General features: G+C 43.2%; 1 protein-coding gene across 1 annotated transcript in view; it reads right to left on the bottom strand.

Annotated features, from left to right (window-relative positions):
• The window catches only part of ctnnd2b (catenin (cadherin-associated protein), delta 2b), a 78,789-nt gene that overhangs the window by 42,671 nt on the left and 10,854 nt on the right, over window positions 1-25,264 (bottom strand). Inside the window, 2 exon segments of the mRNA XM_042057624.1 lie at window positions 4,735-4,847; window positions 14,793-14,926. Of these exon segments, the coding sequence (XP_041913558.1) occupies window positions 4,735-4,847; window positions 14,793-14,921 (242 nt within the window). The 5' untranslated portion in view covers window positions 14,922-14,926.

Consider the following 25,264-nt stretch of genomic DNA (forward strand, 5'->3'; position numbering starts at 1 on the left):
GTATCTGTTGAATTGAGTATAGGGCAGGCGTGTATGTGTGTAAGTTTGTGTGTGTGTATTTGCATGCTAATGTAGAATCCATCAGGTGTGTGTTTATGACAATAGTGCCTAGCGTGAGAGAGAGAGTGTGTGCGTGTATGTGTGTTGTGTTGAGTATGAGTGTTGTGTGTGTGTGTGTGTGTGAGTGTTGATATTCAAATGAACTCCTGCATGATCCATTGCTTTCCAATGTACATGCACAGAAAGCTCTATTCTTTTTTTATGTTATCGTTGGAACGATAACAGGAAATTTTAACATTGCAAAACCTCAAAATCACCTTGAGGTTAGGCTTCATTCCACACATGTAGACTACACGCAAATAAAATAAGGACAGAGCAGACACCACATACCTGCCAAGTTCATACATTACTAAAAGTCTCTTTTATCTTTATCGTCGGTAGACAAAGTTAGATGATAACAGGTGTCCTTCTCCTTATACAGTAAAGATAAGTAGTTTTAGCCGAAAGCAGAGTAGTTGCTAACCTGACTCCGCCAGATGGATTTGCTCCGCATATCCATCTGGGAACTTTTCATTGAAGAACTTTTGGGAAGGGGCGGAAATACTGGTTAGCTGATTGGATAAGCCATCTGTCTATCACCACCTTTGGTGGTTATCGACGGGCCAAATCAACCAATTAGATGAACAAAGTGTTCTTCTAATGCCTTCGTTTAACATACAATTAAGTTAGGTAACGTAACTAAAGTTAAGATGTTTTAACTTAGGCTACCATTTGTATGTGACATGAACCTAATCAACGACAATTCCCATCAAGTTTTCATGGTAGACCCTACACTTCTGAAGAAAGTATATTCCTCCATTATGAACTGGAATCGGCCGTGGAGGATGTCTGTGTCGTTCATTCCTCCTAGCTGCATGGCTGAGACTCATAGCTTCACAGCTTACCCAGGAATACTTTCTAATTTGAATAAAACGATATAGCTATGCTCATCTCATCTGTGGATGCCGTCATGTTGTTCGTTGCGTCACACCTCAACCTGCCTCAAAGCCAACGCTGATTGGACGTTCGTTTGGTGAACTGCTCCAAATTCTCTTTAACGAAAAGTTGCCAGACTGATCTGCGAGTGAAACCTTGAAAGCTCGCGAGATCAGGATGGTCTCACGAGGCTAAGTAGTTGCATGTTCCATCAATTCTGTCATTTTTATATGTAATTTTTGATTCAAATGACCTGTCTGTTTTAATGTTGCCCATGTACACGGCTAGTTATCTCCCTCTTAAGTGCCCTCTAAAAATGCCTTGCACCACTGTATCATTCATGCTAGGTCATTTTTTATGTTAGGTCTTAAGACTTATACAGTATAATGTTATCTCGTGTCAAACAGTTTTAGCAAAACCTTCAAACGTCCTTCTATTTTCTCATTGGCTGTGTCAGCATTAAAGACACAATGCTTCAATTTGCAACACATTGATTTCATAGCAATTCATAAACAGTGATTTGGCATCAGCTCGCCGGGTAGTGTTTCACAGTGATAAAGGGATAAATGATTTCTCGTGGGGAGGAGCAATCAACCCCCTTTTCAATCTTTCTGGATCCAAAGCAATCTGTTTCTCTGACCTAAGCAAGTGTGTGCTAGTTCACTAACAACATAGCTTCAGATGACATCTAAATCCACCTCTGAAATGCCCATGACGACATCTAAAAAATGTTAAAGACGTACTGTATACAAACACAGACAGCAAATGCACAAAAAGTCACCCTGGGTCACACGTCTATTCACCATCCTAATGCAACTGTGTGTAGTGGCATGTTCAAATCTCGCCTGTAGTCCACAGAACAATACAGCATGGACGCACCCCACGGGAGGCTGGAAGACTAATCTGGCAGAGAAACAGTCGAACAGCTTTGGCTTAATTCTCCCTCGCTGTGCTCGACAGACAGCGTTTAGCGCGACAACCCTTCACAACAGGAAGAGGCTCCGAGGAAGGCAGGCCGTGTTTAACACTCACGGCCGTGAGTCAGTGGAGCCTCCCCAAGCAGCAGATGTTTGGGCCAGGGTAGTCTCCGAGCATCCTGGTTGGAGCAACACAAGGACAAGCCCACAGACGTGCCCAAGTGTGTTTAAAACGAGTCCTTTAAACATGCCATACATATTTTCAATTATTTATAACATCCTCTGAGAAGCTTTTGTAAAGTCTGTCAAACACATCGACATTTCCTATTTCAAAGCGAACATATGGGTTCCTATGGCATGACTCCTTTAACACATGCACTACTCATGCTCTCTGCATGCAGACAAGTCACAATGACTATTCCTATCTGCTCCGAGGCACGAAGGAAAGCAAGCGGCCTTACATCAGCATGTTTTCATGAGGCGCTATTTTCTCTTTTTGGGATCAGATAACTGATATTCAAGTCATTTGTTTAAGAATATGCCCCCTCTGAACACATCCTTATCCTTGTCTCTTCTGTAATTACACCCGCTTTCAATTCTAATAGCAAAACGGAAAGGTTTTTTGGAGAGGGAGTGGACTTTAGAAATCAACCTCTCAAATCGACCTTCGTTTCTCAGGCAGGGAAGGGAAGGGAGGGAGATCAGTGCGCGAGAGGAGAAGGGGAATTAATGGGCTGTTGGGAGCCGCTGGAGGTGTTGATAAGGTGCCGCAGGGCACTGAGTGTCTGCCCAGCTCGCCCAGACAAATGCTGAGACTAGACTGGGGGGACTTAATGACCGCCGGAGGCCACAGGCGTGGGAAACGCACTGTCCCAACAAAAAGATCCAGCTTGTGCAGAGCAGAGCCTCCCAACGCAGACTGGGAGAAGGAGGGGGGGGGGGGGGGGGGGGGGGCAGTCTTGCATATACAGTAGAAGAGCAGCGTAAGCCTTTCAATCACTTGGAGCTGCATGAACACATGGCACAGAGACCCAGCAGCATTTGGAGTCAGGTGGAGTATCGAGTGCATCATTACAGTGCATCTTAAGAGTGTGTAAGGAGCTATTCAGCGATTTTTCCAGCATCGTGCCGAGATGCCCTCCCTGAACTCTGCGATGTTGTGGCGATGGCGAGGACGTCCCAACGTTCTTATGAGGCCAGGACATATAAGCTGCAGTGCAGCACAATATGTCTCCAGAGACGGTTGACCTGCTCTGACTCATTAAGATGCAGGAACCACGCCACTCCCCTAGCCATCCCCACACACCCACCCAACACTAGCTTTCCCGTCAGACAACCCCCACCCCCACCCCAAATTCTAAGAGTCTGCCCTTCAACAGAGGAAGAGGCTGCTCTGGGGGAGGGGGGCATTCTCCCACACGTCCATCAGCCCAGCACTTGGAATTAACGAGAGCGGCAGAGGTCAGGGGACTTGTTTGTGTCTGATGGTCAGGGTGGAGTTAGAACGGGATTAAACCACCAACACCAACACCAAGCATTTTTTACACTGAAAGTTGTTTTGAAAGTATACTGACCTTTTCATCTATGTGCTGGTTTCACTCCCTCCCAGTCAAAAATAAGAAACACCTTCAGAGCATTGTGAACACATGTTCTAAAATCATTCTCTGACATCACTGCACGACAAGGCAACATTAAGGAAAGCCAACTGCATCCTAGAAGACTCTACCCATGTCCTACACAAAGTTTTTGAATGGCTGCCCTCTGGCAGGCGTCTGCACTGTCCTCTGGCTAGGACTAACAGGAGGAAGGCCACCTTTACTTTTGAGGCTATTCGCCTTTTGAACTTGAATATGCTCCAAGCCCCCTCCTCCATCTTCTCCTGGGACTAACACCCCCCCTTACACTCCTGTCTGTCCTGTTCTTTCTTTTGTTCTGTCTTATATGTTGTGTTATGTCTTATATGTTGTGTTATGTCTTATATGTCACTATTCCTTTTTTATTGAACCTGCACCATCACTCAACACATGCCCCACCTGTCTTCCAAAAAACACTCTCATGCCATGCTGAAGACTAAAAAGTCACATTTAAACCACTGAGCTTGAGCGGACTTCTGTATTGACACAATATGCCATTAATAAGGTAACTGTCATAGTATACTAACTAAAAGCTGTAAAATTTCTTTTCAACTCTACATCCACAATTGTATTTTGTCTGATACTAATTAGCCATACAACTTCTACAGTGGCAGACTGCTACAGAAGGTAAAACATCAGTAGGATTTATCCAATCTACATGAATGCTGATTAAAGAGCCAAATGGTTAATTACAAGACAACACAGACAATTCAGAGAGCCTAATCTTTTGTTTCCAATTTGAATCAGATGAGGCATAAAAGAGATACAAGTATAATTAGTTTGGGAATAACAGCTTCTTGTAACAAAATGTATTCAGAAAGGCTCCAAAAAATCATGGAAATGTTTTTGATTGGAGAGCATAGTGCCTCTATTCCAGTTATGCAGTGTCTAGCACAGGGCCCAGAGAAGCTACCCACGTGCCAACTCCAGCAAACATCAGAGACGTCTGTTTAGACTTTGGCCTAGAAGATGATCTCAGAGATCAGGCTATCTACTGAGGGATTCATGAAATATTTACTTCATATTCAGCAGAGGGGGAGAGACTCAGGACCCCCACATACACACACACACACACACACACACTACATATATGCCACACACACACACACACACACACACACACACACACACGTGTCCATGCGACCCATGTGCGTCCAGCCGAGGATGAAAATGAAGATGAGGATGAGTGTGGTCAGTGTGAGACCCACCTGATGCTGCTCATGCTGCCGGTCTCAGAGCCCAGTTTGCATCGCTCCAGCTGAGTGGCCACTATCTGACGCTCCGCTTCCAGCTCCCGCGTCAGCCGCTCAAACTGCAGCTCCTGGGGGAATACGGGGGGGACGTCGTTAGTGAGTGTAGGTGTGTGTGTGAACATGTTTGCGTGTGTGTGTGTGTGTGTGTGTGTGTGTGAGCGGCTACATGTGCCACCAGGGACGTGCTGTGCCCCTGCAGGTACACAGTGTTAGCCTCCTGTAGGCATTAGCATATCGGTGTCATCTTACCCAACCTGCTTCAGCCATTCTGCACGCTTACGAGTCACATTACAAGTTCTGGAGAGTCAGACTTGACAGAGAGTTTTCCATATGTCCCACACCAATGGGGACTACTGTATACTACTGAAGTGTCATCAGAGATGTATTTATTTTATTTCATTTATAAGTTTATTTAACAGGGACTGTGTATAACTGAGGCAGATTATAGCATAGAGGCTAATTTACATCTGTAATCCCTGTAGCCTAATGCAAATAATAATAAAACCTCTTGGTCATGATTAATTAGTGATCTTGAAAGCCTTCAAGCCCTGAGCAGATTTAACAGTTTCTTTGTTACTAAATATTACTAAATGTGTAATTGTGAACTTATTAAACATATTTCTTAAATGTCATCCTCATCAATCGTTCGAACAAACATCTCCGTCTTTGTCGCTACTTATAAAAAACACCAAAGAACCCTAATAGAGGCAGGCAGTAGATAGAACCCTATAGAACCCTAATAGAGGCAGGCAGTAGATAGAACCCTATAGAACTCTAATAGAGGCAGGCAGTAGATAGAACCCTAATAGAGGCAGGCAGTAGATAGAACCCTATAGAACTCTAATAGAGGTATGCAGTAAAAAGAACCCTATAGAACCCTAATAGAGGTATGCAGTAAAAAGAACCCTATAGAACCCTAATAGAGGCAGGCAGTAGATAGAACCCTATAGAACTCTAACAGAGGCAGGCATCTTGCTCTGCTCTTCCCCACAGGATGATGCCTTTTAGGGCTGCTACTTAAATAATAACAGACATGTGGACTCGAGTCACATGACTTGGACTCGAGTCAGACTCGAGTCATGATTTTAATGACTTCAGACTTGACTTGATAAAATTCGGCATGACTTGCGACTCGACTTGGACTTGAATACTATTCACTTGAGACTTGACTCGGACTTTGCCTCTTTGACTTGTGATGACTTGATATGTCTCGAATCAAAAACTAAATTTCCTGATCGTGGACCAGTCACCCCACAGACGCTTTCCCGCGACTAAAAAAAAAAAAAAAAAAATAGCGGAGACAAGCGGCCAGAGCACAGTACAGTACTGCCGCTACCCCCACACGCGTTACGCACTGTGTGTAGGGCACCAAGAGACAGAGGAAGGACCAACATTTAGCCAATCACTAGTAGCTTTACTGCAAACTGATTTGCACTCTTGTTAGAGAACGTTTAATGTCAAAAAGCACCAACAGCATGTTACATAAAGTTGATACTTTTCGAGTCCTCTCCATTAAGATCCAACTTGAACTTATGCTAGCCTACTGCATTTAATTGAGAACGCATCCAAGCACGCACGAGAGGGAGAGAAAATGAGTAGGTTCCAGCTGGCTTGTCATTGTTGATGATGATTGATATCTTCTTTTAAATATAAGAAACATATAAAAGGAAATCGTGAAGGCAACAAATACGAGATTAGAGGAGATTGTGAATTATCCGGTTCTCACTAGCCTACTGTACTGTTATAAACTATGAGATCCAGGTCACTATGACATAGCTGCACTCACTGTGATTTGGAAAGTGGACAAGAATATTATGAAGAGTTGTCTTTGCCTTGTGTAATGGAACTGGTCTTAATAGTCTTGAAGTATTCAATAATTTATTTACATGAAGCACATGATATGCCGATTGAAATACATTTCACTCAGCTACTGTAGCTAGGTGGCTACTGGCTACCAGGCTCATAATTCACTTTTAATTGCAAACAGAAAATGTCAAGCAAGCATCATGTCATACATGCTTCTCTTTCCAAGGGAATGAAAGCTGTTTGTGCCAACTTAATATCATGCTTATCGTTGTTAATATTGTGCTATACATGTGGCACAAACAATGTTTGAGTTTGTGGACTAGCCATAGGCTATATTTGAACGGAGCTGGTAAAAAAAGGATCATTATGAGAACGTGTGACACAATGGGCTTAAAGTGACAGTGCACCATTTACAAATGAGATAAACAGCATCAAATGTGTAGTATTTCTTAAGAAATGAATACTTGAAAACAAAATTACTGTCATTATTATCTTTTAAATAATATAAAAGTGTTGACCTTGGCTTCCCTTATGAGTCGCCACTGCCACAGCCTAATAAATTGTTTGCAGGCAAATCTGTGGCCTAGCGCAGTGAACTGCCATCAGTCAAATTATTACTCATCCTTACAGTGGGCTCCGCAATTTGGAAAAACAATATATATATTTGCAGCTGTGCTGAGTGTTATGTAGCTATCCGTTTACAGATTACACAGGTATGCGCATGCATATGTCGTAAAAGATTACAAGACAGAAACATTGAACATATTTTAATCTGTATTTATAAACAAAAAATACTGTGGATTAGATGGAAGTGCTAAAATTATGATCGATAGTCTAATAATGGCATTATTAAGTGAAGAGTACCTGATGACTTGTTCAGGACTTGAAAAAGATTGGGACTTGGACTTGGACTCGACTTGGCTTTGATGTGACTTGGACTTGGACTCGACTTGCCCTTCTCTGTATTTACTTGGGACTTGACTTGGACTTGACTGCTAAGACTTGGGACTTACTTGTGACTTGCCAAACAGTGACTTGGTCCCACCTCTGAATAATAATAATACAAAAAAACATAGCCATATTGAGTGGCCAGCTAGCTGGACCGAGACGGCAGAAAGCGCGCTGGCCACAGGCAAGAGCAGTCAAAGCGAAGCTGCCTCTTTCTTTGAGACAGGACTAAAATGAGTTCACTTAGCCACAAGGTCAGTGGTCCTCCCTGGAGCGGCCCAAGCGAAGGGGGCTGCTCCCAAGCGCATCACCTGCTATTCTGGGCCCAAGCCCAGAGGAGGGCTACATAAACGGCCATTCAGCGTGCAGAAGAAAGCTCCACACACACACACACACACACACACACACACAACTGCAGGGTGCCGGAAAAAAGGGGAAAAAACCAAATGCATAGAGATGGAATTCACCACAGGCAGTGTGGCCAGAGTGTGGCGCCGGTTTTATCTCATAGTAACAGGGATATTTTCTGCATTGCATGGAGTCCTGTTGAGTCCTGTTGAGTCATACTACATAGACAATGTAGTAATTGGGTAAATAGGTCAATGAGGATTTTTGTTTGTTTGTTGTTGATATGTTGGTCTAGTAAAAATAACACTATGCTTTTTGGCTAGAATAATCATGTAAGGGGAAAACAAATAAACTAAATAAATCAAATAAAAACAACAGCAAAAACAAGCTACAACAGGAGAGCACTTTCAAAGAAGGGAGAGTCAGCGAAGTCAATGAACGTGGTAAAAATCAACAAAATCCCACCCCAAAAAGATCCCAATGCTTTATCTTAAAGCTCACAAAACACAAGAGATAATCCATTAAGTCCACGCTTGATCTACAAACAACAACCCACAATGACAAATACCCCAAAAGCCCAACTTAACTTCCCCCATTTCTGTTGCTGGAGAAGAAGCAGTGAAAGCAAAAAAAGAGAACCACCTGTTGCATTGCATGAAAAGGCAAGACAAGGATAAATAAATAAATAACCAAATAAATAAATAAGTAAATAAATGTGCTTTACCGGCACATGCACCATGCTCCAGGGAATGCATGTTGGAAAGAGTAATCCACAGACTGCCACATATCAACAAGCTTCAGCAGCATGCATGTCCTGTGCGTCTTATTAGGAAAAAGTCATTAGAGGAACTGAACTGCGAGGCCAGTAGTGACTGCCTTCCAGCCGGGAAGAATAGCAGTTCAGTCAGGCACAAAGGTCGCCATGGCAACCGAGAATTTCGAACCCCTTTGGCATTATTTATGCAACATTGCATCACAAAAGGTCCCTCCCACCAGCTCGCCTGCCAAATCCCGCTGCCCTCCAATCACTCCTCTGCCTGCTCCTCTCCCCTCCCTCTCCTCCTCTCCTCTCCCCTCCCCTCCCCTCGCTCCCCTTTCCCGACACCATCTGCGCCCCCCCCCCCCCCCCCCCAGACCCCACTGAGGAGGGAGAGAGGGGGGAGGGGGGAGGGGGGAGGGGCTCATTGAAAGGCTTGGCAAGTGGCTGGGGGGGAATCAGGAGTGTTTTGTTTTTTTGGAGGGAGGTTAGGAGCATAGATGCACCCTGTCTTTCAGTTTGGCTGTGCTAGCTGCTCCTCCTCCTCTCTGTCTCTCTCTCTCCTTCTGTCTCTCACCCTCTCTCTCTCTCCCTCTGTCTCTCTCTCCCCCCCCCTCCTCTCTCCCTCTGTCTCTCTCCCCCTCTCGCACCCATTCTCTAGGGGATGCTAAGTGAGTGTTGTGCCTCAGTGGCACACTATAGGCAAGCTCATTCAGCTGGGAGCAGGCCACACACTCTCACAGGCAACACAAGAGTAGAGTTAAATATAACGTGCATCACAACACACACACACACACACACACACACACACACACACACATCAAGAGACAAAGAGAGAAGGGACAGACAGAGAGAGAGATAAAGAAAGATAGAGATAGAGAGAGAGAGAAAGAAAGAGAGGGGGGCAGGAGAAGTGAGGCAGAGTTACACAGAGAGTCACGTGCAGCGTTCACTGTCTCTGTCCATTCTGCTGTGACATGACGTCAGCTTTTTTTCCACCCGGTCTCTCCCCACATCATATCACTGCCACAGAATCCCCTCCCCAGTCCCCGGCCCCCAACCCATACACACACATTCACATGCAGTAAAACAAACAAACAAACAAACAAATAAATAAAATAACAGCAGCCACCTTCGGGACAACACCACAACAATATGTTTAACACCTGAAGCACTAGCCGCCACGGTAGCCAGATGGGGCATTTCACAGCCATTTAACGGTGATAGCAAGCTCTGCCACAGACCAGTGTCAATTAGCTGTGGAACACTATTTAACAATGAAGAAAAATACTGCTGCATAGGGATAATTGTGGCTTGAAGTCAAAATAGACTGCCCTTCACTACCATTGACCTTTCAAATGGTTTCAAATCATGGATGCTAAGTCCTCAACTCTTAGTTTTCTTACTCGTCTTTTACAGAGACAATTTCAACTTGCAGTGTACTGTACGTAAACGCTGTTAGCATGCATGGGAGAAATCCAGTGGCTGATGAAAAACAGTGATGATATGGAACAGAACATGGACATCTCAGAATACACGCAGATGCTACACAAGTAGTGTATCCTGCCTACTGAGGAGACAAAACAAACGCAAGCAATAGGCTTCTGCCCAGCTAACACAGTACTGGAAGTAAAGAAAAAGAAAAAGGAGATTTTGCATATATCAATAGTCTTCATGGTTTCTGATTTATGTAGGCCTCTATGCATGTATCAATAGTGTTTTGGTGGCTGAGATTTCACAAAGAAAAGCCTGTTAGACCAATTAAGGGAGCAGAATAAATGGCTGAGGGACAGAAGATGAGAATTTGCCGGTTCAGCTCCTAACAGCAGTCTTCTGGTCTAAATGCCTAATGATGCCCCATGGAGGGACAATGACATTTCCCTTTTTCTCTTTTTTCAAAACAGCGCATTTGATGACAAAATGTCACTTTGGCATGCCTTAAAAGTTTCCTTTAAGATCCTTTAAGTTCCTTTAGGAAACTTTAAGCGTAGCCTATTATTTTCAACATTCTGAAAATGTTGTAGCCAGTTGTAGCCAACTCTTATAGCCAGTTGATATATTTTTGTTGGATTGTCAGCTGTGTTGTAGCTATTGTTTTACCTGTTTACACAGTCCCAGTTGGGTGTTGCACCTATAGGGAATGAGCATGTTAAGATGCTGTGGGATTTATGCGTGTGTCAAAGTTGAATAAAGAGTTGCCCTGTTGGGCATAAACAAGATATTCAGTGTCTGAGTGAACATGGAAGGAACAGAATATAACAGAAGATGCTGCTACAACACAGCTGACACTCCACCGCAAATATATGAGCTGGCTAGAGAGCCTTCCGTGGCATACAGTATAGCCCACTGCTGGAGCAGAGTAGAGCACCAAAGCCACAAGATGACTGACAGTCGGATCAAGTGCAAACATTTTGAGTCATCTCATGTGTACGCATTTCAGTTCAAACTCCAGTCTAACAACAACCTAGGGTCTAACTTTGGAAGATAAAGAGTGTACATTTTAGCTTGGGACCAAAATGATGTCAATCGATGTCTTCAGTTTGTCTGCAGAGATCCTCTCCATATGAGCATAGACATGTATGTTTTGAGCTAAATTAAAAGAGCAATTTACTTTGACGTAGGCAAGTTGCCCCCAAAGGCTTTGCTATATGCTATTCAGTTGTAAATGCATATTCCAGTTTTACCCAAAACTGCACACCGACTGACGAGTAAAAATTCATGACTTGCTTTTATTTAAAATGAAACCCATTATTGTAGTTAGACCGGCGTTCTCCTTTAATTTCACATTAATGTTAATTAAGATCTACCACAATAAACGAGGGTTTAGCACTGTGACCTGCCACTGAAATATATTCAATAAAACACTTATCTCTGTGAACTTATTAACTGAAGAATACTTTTTATTGAGAATATATTAAATCTGTTTCATAAACTAGCACGCAGTAGGTCTGTGCAAAAAATTTAAAAAACAAAACAAATACTGAACCATGTTAAAAAAAAACAAAGGATCTGAATCTCTGACACTAACAATCCCCTCTGGGTCAATGGCCTACGTCCTAACCCTGCAGGACACATTCTGTGCTCCAGTGTCTCCACCCATCACACAACATACTGCATGAATATTAGGCTTATTGCCTACACTATGAATACATCACTGGAGGCTATTGGAATCTCTCTTTAATAACCTGTATGGTTAAATTGACTGTAATGTCTGTCACCTAGACGAAATATGCTGCCGTTTGCCAACTCATACAAAATTCACACTGTCAGGAATTAAAGGAATAATTCTTGAGTTAGTTGCGAGCATATTCACATGGGTTACATACAAGATTAAAAAAAATTCCAACAGTCTTCATTTCAATTCCAACCCATTATGAACTGAAGTAATTTTCACTTTGAAAGGCTGTTTTAATAAAAACCTAGTAATATTAAGTTAATAATAAGTTAAAGGAATCGACTTAATGTTAAATATCCTTTCGATTACATTTATTAATTTAGCAGATTCAAAGAGACTGTATAGGGAGTATATCACATTTATGTTGTGTGTGTGTGTGTGGATCTGAACCAGTTATCTTAGTGTTATTAAAACCTTGTTCCACTTCTCAATCAGTGACTTAATATATTCGTATTTATGTTTTTTGCAAGAGAAAATATGTTTATTTTAGCTTCTTTAACTTCTCAATTAATTTAATGGTATTTTCCTACTGCCTATTTTTCCTACTTTCCTCCTGCCAGTGTAATTTCCTGGAATATGCCTTACAGATTCTGTTGAGTGGTTGTCTTATGTCATTCAGTCAGAGAGAGAGCCCTCTATGTCATTGAGTCAGAGAGAGATAGCCCTCTATGTCATTGAGTCAGAGAGAGAGATAGCCATCTATGTCAAATTGTGATTGTGGGCATTGTGCATTGCACATACGTGTAGCTCAACTGATCAGACTGATCAGAGCTCAAACACTTCAGGCTCTTCATTCACTGAGGCAATCAAGACAAACAAAATATCAACACAAGAGAAGTAAACATTACTTTCTTCATTGAAAGTCCTAAAACCTGAAATCCTTTCTTTTCCGTTGCTTAGTGATAGTGCTGCCAACTCAGGCTGGCTTCCCTGGGTAGACAGGTGTGTAATACTGTTTTTCACAATATATTCATCACAGGACTTACTAAATGAGGAATGAGAGATGACAGTGCAGTGCAGAAGAATGAACAGTACTGTTAAAATATCAAAATAAATGTTGTAATCAAAATGACAGCTATTGTTGGGCAACACAGGGAAAGCATGGCTTCCCTTGGCCCCCAGGAGAAAATGCCACTGCCTAAAGGCTGACTGCTTGACTGGGTCATGATAGGAACTAGTCTCCAGTATGGTTAATCCATCTCTAAGATTACTGTTTGTCCTGTTGTTTTAGTAAGTAGAGTAGACTCACTTAATTACAGGGCATGGTGATTACGCACACATGCTGACCAGGTAAGTTATTTGCCTTGATTCACAAGAGATGTTCTAAGTGTGTAGCAGCAGCTGTCATTTGTGCAAAGGGCTAACAATACATAATTTCAGAACAATATATCGTTCAGCACAACCAAAAATATGTCATCTCTGAAAACCTTCCTGATGTGTCTAACATGAATACTGCCATCTAGTGGTGGACTGCACCTGGACACAGTAACACATACACTTACACGACATGTTAGCAAAGTAGCACCACAACACCTAACTGAAGTTTAAATTAGACCCCAAAAAACATAGCTGAGCTAATCATGATACAAACTGCAATCTTAATCTTTACAAAATACAATCATTCAGCAACAAGTTATGCAATCACTAAAAGCTGCGCAGCCTTGACCAGTGGTAAATATATAAACCAATAAATGATTTAGTGTATTGAATAAATAATCCGAAGCTGAGTGGCGAGTGCTTTTGGAATGCGGAAGTGGGCTGATAGAACAGACCCAGGGTCAGGGCCTCCTCTCTAAGCAAGACAATAAGTGGGAAGCTGGTTGTGCTGCCCTGTCCTTCACTGAGAGGCATCGTGAAGAGAGATGGCAAGAGACCCTTTCTTTATTTATACCCCAGCACTCTCCTCTCAGATAGGCCCACTATTAGACTGGCCTACGGCCGTCCATGGCTGTGGCCTACTTTAGGACTGGCGTAGATTTCCAGCCCTGAGAGCTCGTCTCTTTTCTCTCTTTTCTCTTCCCGCCCGCCTACCCGCCTGCCCGTCCGCCCGTCCGCCCATCCGGCGCTTGAGTGGCGAGTGAGTGTTGAGCTGCAGCACAGCAGCGCTGAGAGAAGGAAGTGGGGGAGACTGTCATAATCAATTCCCATCCACTTGGCCATGAATTGACTCTGAAATAGCCATGGGATGCCCTGTGAAATGCTACTATTATTTAGCACTGGTGCATGGCCAATGGAGGGCTGTTACAGAAAAACAAGCATAGTGTTAGAAACAGAATGATTAGACTACGAGTAACTGCTAAGAGTAAGAGTAGAATTAGAGTAACTGCTAACCTAAGCAGGCCATGCTTGCCGTATAAGTCAAACGTGCTTCCATGAGATAAGACATGGAGACTGATGTACATACTGTACAAATCAATCCATATTTTTCTTTTAAAGCAAAAGCCATGTCTGCAGCAAATGCATTTAAGAGACTCAATCACAAAGCATCTGCACATATTTCTGACACAGAGAGATGAGCGTAGTTTGCAGACCCTCTTTGTTCACCCTCTACAGCAGAAAACAATTATTTTGTACCCATTCCTACCTGTGGGTATCTCACCTGTAGTCAGTGTGACACCCCCACTTCCCTGCCCCCTCTGGAAATACTAAGGGGACAGACTCTATTACATGATCCATGACTATGACTAAGCAATTCAACTTTATGGTGCTGCAGGCTAAACATCCACAATCCATGAGCCCTGCAGTTCAGCCAGCCATACAGCCTGTGTTGGGCTCAGCTCTGCCGAGGGATAATTCTGACTCGGAATAATTGCCAGTTGCGCTTGAGGGAATCATTTAGATGTCTTCCAAGTGAAATGAAAGAGTCTGTGAGGATTCCTCCCAAAATGGGAACATTGGCAATCTCTCCGAGTGTAATTGCTGATTAACCCCAATGTAAGATAATGAGCAGGCTCTCTGCAGCTGGGTGGGGCTGGATACCTGTTCTTTGACGGATGCCAGGATGGCGGAGGTGGTCTCCGTCTCGGATCCGTCTCCGTTGGAAGCGTTCAGCACCGGGCTCAGCATGTTGGAATTCTCTGGATGAGACGGCTGGTCTGGCACTGGCATACCTCCTGCAAGAGAGATGACACTAGTTAGTTGATGTGCCATTGTGAATATGGCACTGTATCATACAAGTGGCTGAAAGTGTGTGGATTGTGTGTGAAACCATGGCTGATTGTGCTTATACTTGTTAATGAGACATAGTGATTGCTGTGTCCTCTTGTGATGACTCATATTAGACTCACATAGTGTCATCAGATGCCACAACATCATTCATTGTGACACTCACAGAGGTTCTTATTCTAGGAAAAACGGACAACAGCAATGGAAAACACGTTTAACCTCTCTCTCTCTTTCACTCTGTCAGTCACTCACTGTACATCTTTCTTTTTTCGTCCCTCTCTCTCTTTCGGCCTCCCCTCCTCTCTGTCATGCTCGCACGGCTTCACGTGGCCGCCTCTCTCTCTCTCTCTCTCTCTCTCTCTCCTGACCTACTTCCGCGTGTACGTCCCTCTTACAGTGCTTGACTCTTACACGCGGTGTGCATGGCTATTTTATTGTCATCTTCTGGTGCAGTACACTTCAGCTCTGTTGTCGACTGCTAAATTCTGCTTGCTGTTGTGGTTTCAGAAACAAAGCTCTGGGAGTACTAAAGCACTGTACGTACTGTCCAGTTGTTTACAGTTGTCCAGACAAGAGACTGCTAGCCCCTGCTACTTTTGATTTCATCAATGTTGGATTCCACATACAGAGCTATGGCGGGGAGAAAATGGCTGCTCACACGCTGAGTTTGTGTGTGTGTCTGTGTGTGTGTGTCTGTGTGTGTGTCTGTGTGTGTGTGTCTACTCTTGTGGCTCTAAGTGGTTAAAGCTTCAGGACCCTGGCCAGAGGCAGCAGCACTCATTTCACGCAACCCAGAGCTGAGCTGTAGAGTGGGGGGGGCATGAGGGCATGAAGTGTGACCTCTGGACGCTCATCTCTGGACAAAACAGCGTCATTGTTCATCTCACTTGTGATGAGGAAAGTGAGAGGCGGGGAATGAGAAGAATGAGGTGGAGTGTGAGAGGGGGGGGTTGGGAGCCTCGATGTGGGCGAGAGATACAAGACAAACAGACAGAGAGAGAGGGACAGAGAGAAAGAGATTGGAGAGAAAGAGAGAGAGAGAGAGAGAGGGAAAGAGAGAGGGAGTGAAAATGCATGGTCTTTTCTAGGTCAAATCAGCCACAGTTAAGTGAGATCATTAGGATAGACTGCTTCATAGCAGCTTAACTAATAATGGCACCAGCTGTTGGTGTATAGTACCAGAGTTTAGATGGATTATACTGTCTCTGGGATTCCTTATTCTGACTCCTTTGTGCTTTCTGATTCTGGAAATTGATACTATACTACAGTAAATAAATACATTAATACATACATACATACATACATACATACATACATACACACGTATATACATGTGTATATGTATGTGTATGTTTATATTATGAAGATGTGTGACTAACAGCCATCTTGGCACCTGTTTTTGTATAAAGCCCTTTGTGATACCGACTGGATGCATCCTGCATACTGCAGCATACTGCAGTCAGCATCAGACACTTTTGGATGGTTTATAATTTAGTCTCTCTCTCTGTGTGTGTGTGTGTGTGTGTGTGTGTTATCGTGCCTGTGTAGTGGTGCACTTTTATCTGTGCCTTTCTGTGTGTCTGTGTTTATTTGCATGTGTGAGTGCACTGACCACACATCTCTGCTTGAGTATGCTTGGATGCCTAGGTTCCCTTGTTGTTTAATTAAAAGGAAGCACAATGCTGACTGGCATTGGCGCTACCCTGTGGGGATACGTCTAGCCTTAAGTCATTATGTTGGCACATTACATTTAATGGATTTATATTAATGAAGTCTCAGTCCACTGGGCTGTAGTTTGTTATTGAAGGCTGGTCAGGGTGTGAAGTCACCAAAGAGGCAGGTGCCATTTGCTATACTCAACAACAAGAACTATGTAGTGCAGATAATGCTGAACTATATTGACTCTCCACACAGTGTTCCTTCACACAAAACTACAAGGCCGAGTGGGCACACTTTTACCCAAACAACACCAGCACTCAGGCAGCCACCTAGGATTTGGTATTAATGATGGCAAGTGCTGATGAGTTAAATTCCATATGGACCATACATACACATGCACACACAACATCGAAAGCATCATTAGCAATGTGTGTACAAAAAGAGTCAGCTCTGCTGTTTCAGTGGAGCTGGCATTAGAGCAACAGTAACCATAGAAACTGAACTCCAGAGCTTAGAGTCCATAATATTAGCCATGTAAATGTTATTCCACTACCCAGTGTTCATTTAACAGGCCAGAGAGGAGATGCCATGTGCACAGCTCTACAGCGCAAAGCAATTGTGAAGTATTTCCATTTGGTTCATTAAAAATAACACTATTTCATACAAGCAGCTGGAGGGTGATATTATCCTCATGGCTAACACCTAATACATTTTGCTTCAGCTAAACCTTAGAAATTCCAGTAAGAAATTGCTTAAAGCTGTGGTTGCTGAATGCACTGTTGCTTGTGAAATTCAAGAGCCTGTGTTTGTTCTCGTTATTTTGTTCTAGGATAGGGCTAAATGATTAATCGATATTTTAACCGAAATCACAATTTCAACTAATGCAATTAGCAAATTGAAAAGGCTGCAATTATCCGCACAGCTTGCGACTATGATTATTTGAGAGTATTTTGGGATTACCAGAAGTGATACAAACACACAAACAATGATACTGTGTTAAACCTATTGTTGAGCAGTTGCTTCCTCCTGTAGGTCAGGAGTATGATGAATGTACAGCAAAAAAGTATCAGTATGATGAATGTACAGCAAAAAAGCTAGAAGTGCTGGTCTTGGCCAACAGGACAAGAGTAATCAAACGACTGTACGCAGTCATTTTTAATCTATTATGCAGCTAATATTGAACTGAAGCAAGACTTTCAAAAATATTGCAAATCAAATCACAATCAAAATATCTGTCAGAAAAACTGCAATTAAATACTCTCCTTAAATCATCCAGCCCTACTTTAGGACCCGGCTACTGAGCCAGCAGGCAGATATACTGTATCCATGGAGACATCAATCCAACAAGACAGTTCAGCACCTCCCCAGTCACTGTGAGGCTTCCTCCCTAAACCTTCGACAACGTTATGAGGCCCCAGTCAGACTAGCAAGCATTCAAACAAGCACACCAGCAGCAGCCCAGCTCCTCTCTCTGTTTTATTAAAGAACAGCACTAATTGCTGAGAGCGTGCACAGATTTCATGGAATACATGTTGCCATACATTCTTGCTCCAGAGTTACAGATCATTACAAAACGGCAGTCCTTTTCCAACTGCAACACACCTCAATTTGACATACTGTTTCTGGTTTCTCCATTAATCCACCAGTAATACCAAAAGAGAATACTGAATTGTCAGGCTAGGCTTTTCTCTTTTTGTTCTTGGTTGGTAATACACAAAAAACACACCTGGAAGTGGCATCAGTCACATTTTGCATGTATTTACATACAGTAGACCTACCCACATAGACCTACTGCACATATACATACTGTATATAGACCTACTGCACATCTGCACATTTAAAGGTGAAATCAGGTATATGTGGTCCATCAGGTCCATGCCCAACAATATCTGAAGAGTTCAGATGCAAAAGCCTGTGATACATGAGATAACGATGGTGAGTGAATGCTCTCCACACACAGTATATCAAAATCAAATCATTTCGCTTCAAAGCCCGCTAAATGCCACTCTCTTCAAATCCTGCTAAATACCACTCTCTTCCTGGTCTGAAATATCGATTTGTAGGCAAAAACCTATAGGAGTCTGATAAAAAATGCTCATTAAAAAAAGTGGTCAGACAGAGGGTTTTGCATCTGAACTCTTCCTTTGTTGTGTAGGATACGTGCAATCTCCTGTGCTAGATAGATAGCAACAGTTGCCACAACAACCTGGGATGTTTTCTTCATTATTATAGGTCAGGCTTTTGAATAGGACTGGCATATGACTTTCACACAGTGTGTGAGTGTTATAGGCTGATAAATTATGCCAGTAGCTGTGATCCATGTTGTTAAATGTGAGTTTGCCTAATTCCTCTAATTACATTACACATCCAATTTGCTTCTGGAGTGGGTCAATCACATGGTCCACATTGTGACCATTTTGTCTTATTTTTGTGCTCCATAACAACCTGTTAGTCCTCTGTGCCTGCCAGCCCTATAACACAATTGGGACATCTGTCCTTAGCTTGCATTTCCATCCCAATTACATCCTATAAAGACTCAAGCCATATGCCTTTCACAATAGACTGCACCCCCTTGAGACAACCACAGCATGTTTGCTCTGCAGATCAAGGATGCACCTCAACACACAGTGAACTACCACAGCTGTTCTGTTCTTTATGTTGTTTAAGGCAGAGTCAGTTCATAGGTTTCTTGTTAAATGGAGTACAGTGTGTAATTAATTGTCAGTTAAAATTACATAAATCCCTGTCGTTTTCAGTTGAACCATTTTCACACAGCAACCACTGTAGATCTCTAGAAATGCGATATTATTCATTCATGTGCTGGAGAGTCTTGTCTGTCTGTTTCAATCAACCAACAGCTAAACTGACACAAAATGGCAACATAAATGTGTGCAGACTACAAGATTAAGATGCTTAATGAAGTCTTAAGGAAATGTCATATCATTTCCCCCGATAAGACCCAGATAAGAAAGTTTCACCATGATGTTACTCAGAAAATAATGCACTCAACCAGTGTGGCTCTCACAAAGTGTACTACACCTGCACTGTAAACTAAAACAGCGCCAAAAATGAGTGAAATTTCTCTAAAGCTATTCTCTGGGCTATTCAGTTATAAATGCATATTCCACTCTTCAAACGGCACCGATTGACGTTGTTTTGGTCCCAAATTACACTTTACACTTGTTATCTTCCTTTGTTGGGCAGCCGTGGCCTACTGGTTAGCACTTCGGACCTGTAACCGGAGGGTTGCCGGTTTGAACCCTGACCAGTAGGCACGGCTGAAGTGCTCTTGAGCAAGGCACCTAACCCCTCACTGCTCCCCGAGCACCGCTGTTGATGCAGGCAGCTCACTGTGCCGGGATTAGTGTGTGCTTCACCTCACTGTGTGTACACTGTGTGCTGTGTGTGTTTCACTAATTCACGGATTGGGATAAATGCAGAGACCAAATTTCCCTCACGGGATTTAAAGAGTATATATACTTATATATATACTTATATACTGAATAAACTCTATACATACATTCCATGACCAACAGTTCAATAGGTCTACAACTATACTGTAGAGTATCCTAGTCCAACACTACTGAGAACACACAGACATGGGAGTCAACTAAGCATAGTCTTCTGCTTTGCATACATTAATTATTTTGAATTATTATTATTTGTGAGTGACTGTCAATTAATGTAAGTAAATCAGGATCTCTACTCACTCACCTTTCTATATAAAAAGGACAGGAGGGGCCACAGCATCTTGGCCAAGGCCAAAGTCATGCTGTAGAAAGTTGATAAAGTTGTGCCATGCAACCCAAATGTCAGGGGCTCAGAGATAGCGGTCTGAGCCGAACGCAATTAAAGAGCTGCAGGAATAACGCGCTGAAGGGAGAGCGGAGCATGACATGGATGATAAAGAGTCATTATCAGAGGCTTGCTGCGATCACACGGGCCGGCTGCCTATGAGGCCTCTCTCTTACCCACTCTCCAGCGACTCTGTGTGAGGGAATAAGGCCTTTCTGGTGGATACCAGGACTTCCTTTGAAGGCTCACTGCCTGTGTAAAATTCATGCGAATGCAAAAAAAAAAAAATACTCATGCAAACACACACACACACCCGACATGTGTGACCACAGGCACAATATTCCAATCTATTGTAAGAGGTCAAGACATCACAACGATACCAGTCACCTAATCACCGGAAAAAGGGGAGGGAGAAAGAGTGTGTGTAGTAGTTGGACATGTGGTTGTGTTAATACAGAGCTAAAGGAGGAGGCATGGCATGAGCAGGACACCTGTATGCATGTCCAGCTAGGGCCTGCATTCCCACAGACAGAACAGTTGAGGGGTCAGCTCTTCCCTCCACACTGCATAACTACTGACCTGGGAGCAGATGAATGGACCAGCGTCCAGAGGGGTGGGACTCATTAAAGCACAAACATGCTGCTCAGAGGACCATGGCACAAGTGTCCCGACCACCCACCGCGTGCACCCACCGCGGCATCAGATCGTGACCGCGTACATGTGACAGTGCGCGAATCCGCTGGCCAACGCTGAGTAATGACGCATGCACTCGCAGGATATCCACAAACCCATTACGCGGCCATAAGCACACGCGGGAGGCGCAGTGATGAATGCAAGGAACCCATGTTGTTTACCAGCGACAGAGATGTTTGCAGGACCTCACTGGCACACACACACACACACACACACACACACACACACACACACACACACACGCATCATTCCAGACTATTTCAGGAAGTCGGAATGGGATGTGTTTGTGGACGAGGAAATGAGTTCGCCGACACGCCTCGCCTGCGGGTAATTGGCTTGCGGTGCGGCAGCCGGGAGGACCCCTGCTGGTCAGTTAATAGCAGGGCAGCAGGAGACCCCCACCTCCACAGGGGGACGACACAAGCCTCCAGAGGGCAGGGCCTGTGAAGATCTCATCTCATTCACAGTCACTACGGCACACACCCTGCTCTGCAGCCCAGTCAGAGCCGAGCCAGGGATCAATATCTATCCGGGCCACTCTGACGAGGCGCCAGTGGAACACCTTAACAGCGGCCACTTGCCAAATACAGGCTGGATAACAGAAGGCAAAAAGGAAAAGAAAAAAACGTTTGATTGTAAAAAGTTGTGCTGTTGCCAATTTCCTTTTTTTACGGTGTAATCATATGTTTCCAAAGCAGTGCTTACACTGTTTGCAGACAGTGTCATCCACTGTACCCACATAGACTGTGTAGGAATGCAATTACAGCTATTTCTTTTTGTGACAACTCTAAAATTACAGTTTATTTCCAACACAGAGGTCTCCCCTGTTCCTGTGGCATATTTGTAAAATAAATGGAGACCACCTCTGCCTATTGCCATGACATAGAGTAGAGGAAGCCCCATTTTCAGCATGGCTCAGGACAGGGACACAGACCGCTAATGGCAGCTGATGTGCTTTTTTAAGCGATGGCTCAAGCATGTAGCCTAGCCTGGATGTTAGTTTCAAAATGGCAGTGGTACAGTAGTAGTGACGCCCGCAAACATAGAAAAACATTGCAGTCGTAAGAATGTGTAAATTAATGCAGCAAAGGTAGATGAATTGTTTCCTGACTGCTGATGCTGTTTATTATCAGTTTGTAAAGGTTAGGTGAACTAATGTTAGGAATCCCTGATCAATGTGATTGTTAGGATGGACCAATGATTTCAAAATGAACACAAAGTCTATGTCCATTAAGATGCTAGGGTTGGAAACATTTCCCAATGGGGAGTACCCAGGCTCTCTTCACAAAGTGAAATGAAGTATTCAGTCTGGCGAAACCAGGCGAAACCATCAATCATTCACTAAAGGTCTACATGAGGGAAGTTGAATGGGCATGAACTCTAGATCCAGTCCTGTCATGTCTCTCCTGGCCGGTCACCACCAGTCAGACCACAAAACATCCAGCAGTTTGTTAAAGTAAACTTGTTAAAGTAAACTAGTAACTCTGAAAATGAATTGCCTATGATCACTCCCCTCTTGTGACATGATTGTTACACAAATATAAAACTATAAAACCAATTTCATTTGCATAAAACCCGATTTAAGTTGTAAATAAACATATTAAACTCCCCACTCTCATGCACACCGTGCAGATTAGTGCCAATTTATTATTATTATTTTTTTACAAATGTACAACAACTCCAGACCTCACTCTTGTCTCCATGTGCAGAGGTCCACAGTAATCCTACTCTGCTACTGTGCTGACCAATGACCCCTACTCATTTCCTCCCACATACCATTTTCTCATCAGACGGACTGAGGTTCAGATTTCAAGGCAACCTGATCTGCCGTCATACAACCTCAGACCCACACATCCTACAACCATCCCCAGGCCTACAACTCTCCATCAGAGCCTGTCCCACAGCATAATCAATAACCAGTCACATTCACTAGGTGTTAAAGACCGGGTGCTTACAGGCCTCATTGTATTCTTGATATTATTTGAAACAACTAATTAGCGTCAACAATGTCAAATACTTAATGTGAAACTACTGTTTTCATTGTTTTTAAATTCTGCTTCATGAGTAGCCTAGAAATCACACCTTAGCAGCAGCAAATGTAATTTGCTGCCAGGGTACTCTAGCAACTCTCCGTTGGCTTGCGAGCTGGAAAAATTAAACTTCGATAAGGTCAATCACATCGTGTATAGAGTCGGTAGGCGTGTTTAACATAATGATGGCAGAGTTGCGACGATTCAGCATGAATTCCCTGCTACTTGAAAAGTAGATGAATGTTGCTGTTGGCGAACAGCGTGACACAAGTTAAGCTTTTTTTTAAGTTGGCAAAAGTTTGAACAATTAGCCAAGTAGCTTCGCAGGTGGGAAAATGCATGGGACTCATGAGTTGTAGCGCTATCCTATTGTGTGCAGAGGGAATTTGAAAGACAACCGTTTGTCCCGCCCCTCGGACTGAGCACTGCGAATGGTGAGTCCCCAGACCCTACATCTTGCTACTTCATGAGTGTACTGTATTTCAGCTTGACTGGAGTACCCTACTATCTTTTTTCCCCTGTATTCCTCAAACAGTGGTTGCTGTTTGATACTGCATAAATGCTGCAACAGAAAACTTTACAGACTTTTGACACTAACAATGTTTTTAATCGCAGTAGTCAGGTCATAGGACAACCACATATGTTCTAGATCACTTAGGATCATTGTGAGTCACTGACATACCCAACCTGTGACATGGCCAGCTACAGAGTAGCCCACAGTGCATTCTGATTTCAATATTGAAATGGTCTGGTGCTCTCATCTACATCTGCCTCTCTCTTCCCTCTCCTCTCTGACCTGTCACCCACTCACTAGTGATTTCCGTTCACCAGGGATTCACAGAGTATGCTTGTTCACACAAAATGTCTGCAAACATGATGTGGGAAATGCCCTTACAGTTTCCTCCTCATTATATAGTCTTTCAAAGTATCTCTTAACATCTCTCAATCAAACCGGTGATGAGCTCATATATGCAGAATAGCCTACATCCCCAGAGGTGTGTGGAATGTAGCAACGTGGCACATAAACAGCACGACAGTCAATACAAATGACACACAGTGCGCTGGAACTGCTCCATAAATCTATAAATATATGGCAAGAGGCCTGCTGCCTGTCCTCTACACTTCCCATTTCATGTGTCAGTGGATTTCACAAGCCCAAGTGCAGATGCTCGCTGAGCACAGCTTCGCACGTCTTCTTCACTGGAGCTCTCTCAGACCGAGGCACTCAGGTAGGAACAGGCCTTGCCACTTTGGTCCGTCTATCCGCACTTGTGAACACAACCAATCCCAGCTTTCAGGCCCACAGATGTGAACACAAACAAGCCCAGCTTTCAGGCCCACAGTCTGGGTGATGTGAACACAACCAAGTCTGGGTGATGTGCACCCATAGTGGCAAATTCAAATGGCAAGGGCAGATGATGAGCTTGCTGAAATGCATGAAGTCCTATTTTTGAATCTGATACTGTGTGGTCAGATACTATAACAGCTTCTGGGAACTAAACGCACAGATAGTCTGACAAGAGAGATTAAGAGCTATATTTATTACTGAGCAGTCACAGTTCTTGTCATCATGATATAAAAGTTCCTAAATGATGTAATTCTAGAGGAATAGTGCTCTTGTGCATCCTGGTTATTAGTTTGTATGTTCTGATTTTCAAAGATGACACTCTAACACTGTATTCTGCATACATCAAAAATACACACCCCTCAGTTAAACAGGCAAATTGTTAAAACATGTTTGTAGGATATGGTCAATTTAAACTTAATCTTGTTGTTGGGTTCCAACGACAATATAGTAGATGCTCTTTAGGCTGCATAATAGGCATTATCAACTTTACCAACATCCTGACCAGATCCAGGAAAATAGTGAAATAAATAAATTGATAATGAAAGGAAATTTAGGTACAGAGAAGACAGAAAAAATACCTCTGCCTCCAATCTTTTGTGTCTGTAATTTTGCTAGGGTAAGGGATTCTAGAGCTTTGAGTCCATATCAGAGTACTTTAATACATATGTATGTAGATCACGTCCTACATGGAATCACGAAGGCCTACATATTTCAAAGTGAAAGGAAACACATACAACTCCATCCTATTATCTAACACAAGA

The sequence above is a fragment of the Alosa sapidissima genome, chromosome 1 (genome assembly GCF_018492685.1).
Source record: "Alosa sapidissima isolate fAloSap1 chromosome 1, fAloSap1.pri, whole genome shotgun sequence".
Lineage (NCBI taxonomy): Eukaryota > Metazoa > Chordata > Actinopteri > Clupeiformes > Clupeidae > Alosa > Alosa sapidissima.